Source organism: Triticum urartu, chromosome 3 (genome assembly GCF_003073215.2).
Source record: "Triticum urartu cultivar G1812 chromosome 3, Tu2.1, whole genome shotgun sequence".
In the NCBI taxonomy this organism is placed as follows: Eukaryota; Viridiplantae; Streptophyta; class Magnoliopsida; order Poales; family Poaceae; genus Triticum; species Triticum urartu.
Window position 1 is genome coordinate 65,843,701 of NC_053024.1, and position 9,242 is coordinate 65,852,942.

The following is a 9,242-nucleotide window of genomic DNA, read 5'->3' on the forward strand; positions in this document are numbered from 1 at the left end:
TGAAAGAAAAAGCTAGCGAGGGCTAGCTATTTAGATATAGAAGATGAAGCTGCGCGCAGCGAAACCACAATTGCCTTGCGTATGATGGTTATGTATACGATTTTCGTACGATAACAGAGGCCCACAAGACCAGATCAGTCTGATAGTGATAGCAGCTCTCCGGCTAATTTTAGGCTAGTCATAGTGGGGAGTAACTTAGACTAGTGTCATGCATATGACAGTAGCCTTTGTTACTACCTTCATAGTGCAAAATAACATACAAGTAGTATCATAGATAATAGCATTTATTACATCATAGACTCATTTTGCTTTGAGTTGCGTTATGTTATAGTAACATATTATGTTACTCCAAACACCTCTCTTTTCATTAACTATATGCCACATAAATAAACCTGTCTTAAAATACGCTATGTTACTTGCTAAGTTACTCCCACTGTGACCAGCCTTACCGAAGCCGAAGTAGAAACAAACAAGAAATCAAGGCCTTGTTACAGCCCCTTGCCGCCGCGTAATGAGTGGTGCCGGTTCGGTTCCCTCTCTTCTCTATTGAGTGACGGCGAACAGAACGCACGCACAGGCACAGCCCAGCCTCCAGTCCATTCCCCGAGCTCCCGTCGGAACCCTACCCGCCAACCCCGCCGCCGCCACCCCGCGCAGCGCTCCGCCTCGAGCCGCCACAGCATCTTCCTCGCCGTCTCCTCCAGCCGCCACAGCATCGTCCTCTCCGTCTCCTCCAGCCGCGACACCTCCTCCCGCCGGCCCCCACTTTCTACCGTGCATCGAGCCGCCACACCCGCCGTCGCCGGGATCCCCTCACGAGATCTCCTCCTCCCGCTGCGTCCGCGAAGCGCGGAATCGAGGATTTGGTGGAGCGAGGGTGTTGTGGAAAGGGCCCCTAGGTCTTGCCGCCGGCCGCCCTCGCCCTCGCCCTCGCCATGGACGGTCATGGAGATCCCCACTACGGGCGTCACCCTCAAACTCCTGCCCCTACTGATTCTCGATACCCCCAGTTTGAGGAACAAGGTATTCCCCGCAGTCATGAACCGCCGTCGAAATGGGCGAGGAAGAAAGCTAAGATGGAATGGAGGAGGAAGCGCTATGGTCAACACAGCGAGGAGGCCGTAGCTCTCGAGCTGGAGCAGGGAGCCAGCCAGCTACAGAAGGAGGACCTCCCCGAAACCACACTAGGTTCTCCCGTAGGCCACACCATGGGAAGCCATGGCCATCCTGAAACACCTCGTGACATTCAATACAGCGAGGAGCAAGCTCCTAATCCGTGGTGGGACGTGAAGACTCTTCGGCTGATACTGCTGTGTGAGCTTTTCCCCCTTGCCCCTTTTATGAGCAGCTAACTATTGCTATTAAAAAGAGGAACTTTGATCATAAGGGCAATGCAACACCAGCTTAGAGATGATGTTCTTTTAATTATGATGATTATATCCCGACATATTAGTTAGGTTGCACATGTGTGCGGGAGGTTAAAGAAAAGGTTTTGGCCAGTACCAATATACGGTGGTCTCTTTCTCATATACTCCCTCTGTTTCTAAATATAAGTCTTTTTTAAAGATTCATTAAAAAGACTTATATTTAGTAACGGAGGGAGTATGTACATCAGGGGGTTAAAAATACATACCAATCGCAGTTTCTATAATTACGCGATGGTGATAACCTACCAAATATACACAGCAATAACATCTTAGCAAACCTAACTTCAGATCGTTCAAACTTTGCAGGTCACCCGCAGCCACGAGAGGACGTATTCGCCAGAGCCTTCTCTATTCAGATCGCCCCAGGCGATCCAGGAGACCTACATCAGATAAGCTACCGTAAGTGTGACTCTAGCTGCTGTTTTTCTGTTTCCATTATGGTTGCTGCAAATGTGCCTATTACCAGTCCGTAACATATTAGCTATTTCTATAATATTACACTAGCCTTCAATCCTTGTAGACAAACTAGAATGGCATGGTCATTATTGGCTATTGCAGAACCTCCCATCATTTCTAATCTGTGATGAGTGAGCATATTGCCATGCTTGTTTTGGTTAGGGTTGAGGAGCATGCGGATGAGGTAAGCAGCAGGGAGTTTGAAGCCCTGACACTTGATCAATCACGCCCTACACCTAAGTCAACTCACAGGTATGTCCATTTTATGTTGGTACTTCTCTTAATTTGAATGACGGGTGCTTGCTCCCACGGATTTCTGTGCGAGTGTAATCTACAAAGCTTGATGCGCTTCCAAGGTTTAGAAAAATCTATCTTGGAACTCTTGAGTAATTTTTATTGCTAACACACGCATAAGTTTTACAAATTGTCTACATCTACATTGACATGCGTGGAGCTCCTTAGAAACATGGCTTAATATATCGATTTGTTTCTCTTTTTAAAATCTCCAGGTTTATCTTGTTTCTTGTTAGCATAAATTTGCAAATGTAGCATACGACATGTATAAATTAATCAAGTGTAATACATGAATGGAATAATGGAGAAATTAGCAACCGATCAATATGTAATTAGTGTGCTGTGAGCCTGTGGCGCCACAATGTGTAGGCGTTATGAATTGACATTTTAATTTCTAGATAATATTTCTAGGTGATTTGCATCAACTGCTATTAAATTTAGCAAATTAAATTTAAGCCCATAAAGCACAAAATATTGATCTAGTTGTAACTCGTAACACCACCAGCACATGACTGGCCATGAGGGCTGTTGCTGTTCCTTCAGGTAACCAAGGTCTTCTTCTTTTCTTTAGAGAGATGAATTCACCCACTCAATACTTGCAGGCAAGCTGGAACTGCAACCCATGTTCGGCAAAGTGTTCTATATTCAGGCTGCCTCAGGCGGCCCCATGGCAGACGAGAACAAGAACCATCACCGAATGAGCTACCGTAAGTTTTCTTAGTTATTTCTGATATTGCCTGTATGCCTTTTTACATGAGCATTTGATAAAGGATCCGTTTTGGCTATTATCTGTACTCTCATAGAATAAAAAGTTTGTATTGCTAGTTTCTTTTAAAAAAGCTAGCAATTCTTTCCCTTACTTCCATAGTCACCGACCAACATATTTTCATCAGGGTTGAGAAGAATGCTAGCAAGGTGAGCAGGGGTGAGGGATCTACAGTTACAGATCTACCTGAATTAACTGATAGGTACGATATTGTTGTTTAGTTATTAACTGGTTATTAATTGGGTTTTGGTTTGTTGAAATGACAGGTGCTTATTATAACCTGCATCCGTTCTGCATATCATTCAAATATGTTTGATTCATCAAGTTGATAAAACTTGTTACAGAAGATTATTTATGTCAAATATCTGTTTTGGCCATTATTTGCACTGCAATTCTCATAGAAGAAATAATTTTGGATGCAATGCTAGTTTCTTTTATAGATGCTAGTAATTATTACCACACTTCTTTTTCGAAAAGGGGCGCTTTATTACCACACTTCTATAATCACTAACCAACATGTTCTGGTCAGGGTTGAGGTGCTGGCAAGGTGAGCGACATTGAGGGTCCTGCAGTTAAGGCTCCACCGTAAGTGTGCCTCTTATTTTGCAACGTTATTACATTGGTCTCTTCAGACCCCCTTAAAACGAAAAGCGAGAATGCCTGGTTATTATTGCAATACCTCCATGATAATAGTCGTGAACTAATGAGCATATTGGTTTGATTATCTTCTGCTCAGGGTTAAGGAGGATGCCAGTGAGGTGCGCAGCAGGGAGTTTAAATCAGTAACACTCGGTCAGTCACTTCCTACATTTAACCCAACTCAAAGGTATTGCATTGGCCTCTCTTTGGACAGCTCTCGAACCATGGGTTAATAATTATTGATTGATTTTTTTAATTACCCTCTAGGTTTATCTTGCTGTTTGTTACTCCCTCTGTAAGCAACCTAAAACGTCTTATACTCCCTCCGTTCCTAAATATTTGTCTTTTTAGAGATTTCAAATGGACTACCACATACGGATGTATATAGACATATTTTAGAGTGTAGATTCACTCATTTTGCTCCGTATGTAGTCACTTGTTGAAATCTCTAAAAAGACAAATATTTAGGAACGGAGGTAGTAGTTGTTTACAGAGATATTACTATTTACTGTTTAGAAGCCTCAAAGCAATAAACATTTACCTGTAGCATTCTTTCATGAGTTTTGATATCATTCAAATATGCATTCATCAACTTACAAATAATTGTTGAAGAAGATGATATTTATATCAAGTAAATGATAGCTTTGGAATAACCACTAATTGTGAGGACGTTTTATTGCTTTAGGTCCAGGAAACGTGATTATTACGCTGCAGACAGTACGACTCGCTCTGAGATTTTTGAGGAGATGCTCGAAGGTGTATCAGAGCCTTGGTATGTATGATGATTTTGCTTTTGTTCGTCTCATATTATATTTGTTTTGTAGTTTGTAAGTCTTAAATGCATTGCTGTAGCAAGAAGCCTCAGAGCAGCACAGTTTTACTTGTATATATACATGGATCAAGTAAGGAAACAACAACTACTACAAAACAACGTGTCATTAGTGCAGTGTGGTGTATAGGCCTAGATGCACGACGAGATAACTACCGCACCGAAGAATGAAGAGAGCCAAACATCATGAATCTAACCGCTTTGGGTTTTTCTTTTCTTTTTCCTTGGCTACACATAGCTTTGGTCTTGTATGACTTTGCTATTTGCCGACGTGTTTTTGGGTGCGTGCGTTGGCTGTATCATCCTAGCTATGCAGAAGCCGGGGGTGTGCTCTTTGGGTTTGTATCCTCTTGATGCTCCTTTTTGAGCCAATAAAATCCACCCTTTGTCGAAAAAAACACCATGGCTGCGGGACGCTGTACAGACATATACTAGCTGAGAGAATATGTGGAGGTGTGTGTGGCGTGTGTGGAATCTAACTGGCCCAGTTAGTCTTCCTGTGAGGCGTGTGTGGAACCGTCGAATCACGCCTGAGACTGAAATCACCCCAAGCACAGACCCACCTGCACATTCTCCCCCTTCACCCAATCTTCCTGCCTTCTTTGTTCGGTGCCTCCTGAGGAAACAGTGGGGCGCCACTTCTTTCAGTGTCCCTGCAGCTCCTATTGTTGGGCCTCACTTGGAATATCATGTCCTCTTGCTGGTTCCAGGCTTGAACCTATACATGCTGCAAGACAGAGCTTGGATAGGCCCATGCTCATGGATATCTTTATCATGGCTACTTAGGGTGTTTGCAAGGAGAGGAATAATAAGCGCTTCAGACGGATCCCTCCCTCTCACCAATCCTGGATTATCAGGTTTAAGGAGGATTTCACTCTCCTGAAGCACATAACTAAACAACGAGTAGGCGGATATTCAATTTGGCTCTCAGGTGTAGATGATCCTCATACCAGGACTGTTGGACAGTGCCAAGATTCCCGCCAGGGGTTGTATTCTCACCCATATTTCAGATTGTGTTGGCTTTAAGCTATAGTAACTGGCCCACCTCTGCCAGTAATAAATTTGGAGATTGCCGTTTGCTTGTCGGCAGCACAAACGAGCGTCCATTAACTCCGCCTGCCCCATCTGCTCACTGAACCGAAACTTTGGCCAAATCCACGGCCTGCTCATCTTCCTCTTCGTGAGGTACCCATGAGGCCATGAGATCAAGTGGCATTGACGGTTTCCAGAGGAGAAGCTATACTGCGGATCGAGATGGAGCATGCAGCAATTTTGGGCGCATTAACCTTCCGTCCATATTAATTATCGCTGAAATGGATGTATCTGTACGTACTAGATACATTCATTTCAGCGACAAATTAATATGGGACGGAGGGAGTATTTTTTTTTAATTGATATGTCAGTGGGAGCCATGCTACAACTTGTGGAATAACTGTTTCCTTTTCTTCAATTGTCTCACAAACTACACTCTGGTATCATGCCAATTTAAGATGAAGTGCACATATGTGATCAGGACTCATGATCAATATAGTGATCATTTAATGGCATAATTAATCATAATTTTACTTGTTGCACTTGCACTTTAGAGAACAGTGTATATGTATATGTAGTTCAATGCTATTTAACAAATTTCCAATATGCATGGCATAATGTTTGCTGTATATTGCTTCTTAGGCTCATGTGTGTGTGGTATTATTCTGCATTTTGTTGATCCTTTGGGATTTCTTATGATTCAGGGCACAAAAATGTCGTGATATGCGGAAGTACTTGGAAGAACATACATACACTTGTATGGTGGAGGCTATGATTGCCGCTGAACATGGCTTTAGCAACCCGGCCCAGCATAAACTGGATGCTGAAGCATTCTTGGCATCAGAAGGGGCATATGAAGCTCCTGAAGTCCCTGAGTCCTTTGCCTCTACAAGAGAGAATATAGCGCAGTATGTTCTGATATGATTTTCATATAAATTTTGAAGCATGCAACAATTTTAATGTATTGTTGCAGGGCTGAAGTGTCTACGGAAGAAATCATTGAGAATGGTAAAAAGTGGATGGGTGAGGAAGTCATGTTGGCTTTTAAGAAGTACAAGGAAGGAAAGAGCCAATTCAAAGTACGTGCGGTCTTCTGCTATTTTGTCCACTGAAAGCAAGTTTGTTTATAAGGTGTTTTTTCAGGACGTGGTGCATTATGGCCTAGATGAGCTTCAACATCAGTGCTTCAGCATGTTGAGCTATGATCACACCTTCCATCACTTCAACTTCACCGTTAAGATGGAGAAATCAGGCGGCGATTCGTCATCGACGCCCTTTTTTGCTGAGGTGAAAGAGATCCATGGAAGAAAATATTATTCCTGCTACGAACTAAGTTCGTATGATGATGGTATGTGCCCCTGCTGTCTTCTCTTCCATTATAATTAAATAAGGATTGTGTTTAGTTTGCTTGCTGCAAAATTACGTTTTGATGTCTTGAGCTATGTATCTTTGTTTAGGTCACTGCTACGCGTGCAAAAATCAAGGAATGCATGCACTGAAGCATCCTATTTGTCTAATGGGGTATGACAGTGGTCATGCTGATATGGAGTCCCCCTTCCTTTATCTTAGTGATGACGAATAATCTGATCTCGAGTGGTGACGGTGTTTGCGTCGACAGCGGGGGGAAGTATGTGGTTTGTTTATGGTTACATCTTCTGATCTGCATGTAGTCCAGTAGTGCAGTTATGAATCATACTGATATTTGACCTGTACTAAGTTCTAAGGAGCGAGTTTTTGCTTTCATGACCGTGCTTTTCAATGTTTCACAAAGCAGACTATTTTTCTCGGAGTAAATTGTCAAACACCACCACAGTTGTGGTCTCGTTTAAGAAAACACGTTCCTTTCTTTTTGCAGAGAGCAATGCTATTCTTTGAAGCAGAAGTTGGATTTGGGTGCTCCCGAGTCCTGATCCAAGCACGGAAGTAGAATCAAAACTACCCCTTTTCTCTCAGTTTGTATGACCTGTGATCAATTTCCAACACTTGTTAGTGAAAAATGAAAATGTAGTGTTCACTCACTAGTCTCAGGCTCTTGGCAGCCACATTTCGAACGTTGTCGATCCCATCAGCAATCCTCGCTGATGTCCTCGGTCGCGTAGTCGACACTGGAGACCTCACGGTATGCTGCCTCCTACCTGTGCCCCTGCGCCTGCCTCATTTACTCTTACGCTATGTTTGGATGTAGACATTCAAGACAGGTATTGCATTGGCTCCAATGCCTAATATCCCAAGGCATTGGTATTGAGCTGCAATGGCACACTTTGTGTTTGGATGTTCAGCAATGCCAAATCTTGTTTGGATGCGCATAGTGTAGAATTGGACATTGTGAAATGTATGAACAATATAATAATTGCTTGTACAAGTTTGGAAATGAAATCTGATCATCATGCCATATACTTGAGATTATGTATTATAATACAATAAAATCACATGCAAATAATTTAAAAATTGGTACAGACAACATCAATTGTCCAAAATACATGAAAAATAGGCTGAAAAGTGTACATAGACAACATGAGCATATAATCATGCACTGGACAATATCAACTATTCAAAAGCGTGAAAAATAGGCTGAAAACTGCACATTACAATAGTACATTAGAATTAGGCTCAAAACTGTAGGTAGCAGCAGCATATTATGATGAACTTCACAACACTATCAGCTGTTCAAAAACATGAAAAATTAGGCTGAAAACTATATGTAACAGCCGCATATCATGATGAACTTGACAACAACATCAATTGTCCAAAAATTATCAACAACAACATATTATGATAGCCTTGCCAACACCATTACATATTATAACATGTCTCACACCATCCAGAACGCATAACAAGTCTTGTGCATCAACCATGCAACTTTAGGACAAGCTCAAAAGTCTCACAGAAACTAGGAGAACTAAAAGTAGCAATACACATAAATATTATCCATGAAGAGCCATTCTACTATTTCAACATCAACAACCATTCCTTCTTGAAGTTCATGGGAAGCTCAAGAAGCGCTTGGTACAAGCGTTCGCTAAGGATCAACTTACCATAAGATCGCAATATGTCACCACGAGCCAAATTAGGGATCATCTCAAGTGTCACGAGGATTTCAGCATGAGCCTTTCATATCCCCAAGTAGGCATAGGATGGCATCACCGGTCCGTTTTTTTTGTGGCATTTCAGGAGAGGCTTCATTGGGTTTCATAGTTGGTTCTACAATAGTTTCAACACCTGTGACAGCACCTTCACCATCTGCATGATCTTTTGAGTATACGGTGGTGATAGCATCCCAATTCTTAATGACCTTGTTCTTGTAAAACGGTACTTTCTTGTTAGCCTACACACACACACACGCACGCACACACACATGCACGCACGCACATGCGCGTTCGTATCCTACATATGTGCAATACAATCAAAATGTGGAATGGATAAATTTATTACCGCGGCATATTTAATCCACACATCTTCACTATCAATTGACAGCTTGTTATGGATCCAATCCCACCCAAATCCACTTTGAGAAAGCATCTTGCTAATGGCCTCATAGTGCTTTCAAAGGTCTTGCACCTTGAACTTATGTTTTCCTTTGTGATGGTCACATTGCACTTCTCACGCACATTACCTATAACAGCATTGTAGTCTGTAGACATGGGACTTCCATCCATTCTGGGCATGATCACCATTGTTGTGATGCTCAACAAAGACCTCCACTAGTGCAATGTCCATTTCATCTGTCCATGTGAGGTAATTTCTACCATTTTTTTCCACCTTCTTGAGCCATGGTCCTACAAGAAAATGCATGCACATA

General features: G+C 42.4%; 1 protein-coding gene across 1 annotated transcript; it reads left to right on the forward strand.

Moving 5' to 3' along the window:
- The first annotated feature begins 520 nt into the window (after positions 1-520).
- On the forward strand, positions 521-7,186 carry LOC125542901. The gene is made up of 12 exons (XM_048706128.1): positions 521-1,314; positions 1,734-1,826; positions 2,046-2,135; positions 2,780-2,884; positions 3,071-3,145; positions 3,473-3,528; positions 3,680-3,769; positions 4,268-4,354; positions 6,148-6,351; positions 6,417-6,522; positions 6,587-6,791; positions 6,901-7,186. Exons 8-12 carry the CDS (start codon positions 4,329-4,331, stop codon positions 7,023-7,025), a joined length of 666 nt encoding a protein of 221 aa, XP_048562085.1. The 5' UTR covers positions 521-1,314; positions 1,734-1,826; positions 2,046-2,135; positions 2,780-2,884; positions 3,071-3,145; positions 3,473-3,528; positions 3,680-3,769; positions 4,268-4,328; the 3' UTR covers positions 7,026-7,186.
- The last annotated feature ends 2,056 nt before the right edge of the window (positions 7,187-9,242 follow it).

What these genes read in the sequence shown, in the direction of transcription:
- LOC125542901 (XM_048706128.1), top strand. Translation starts at nt 4,329, where the DNA reads ATGCTCGAAGGTGTATCAGAGCCTTG. An exon ending in GAAGGTGTATCAGAGCCTTG is followed by an intron (nt 4,355 to 6,147) that starts GTATGTATGATG and finishes CTTATGATTCAG; the next exon opens with GGCACAAAAATGTCGTGATA. An exon ending in ACTAAGTTCGTATGATGATG is followed by an intron (nt 6,792 to 6,900) that starts GTATGTGCCCCT and finishes ATCTTTGTTTAG; the next exon opens with GTCACTGCTACGCGTGCAAA.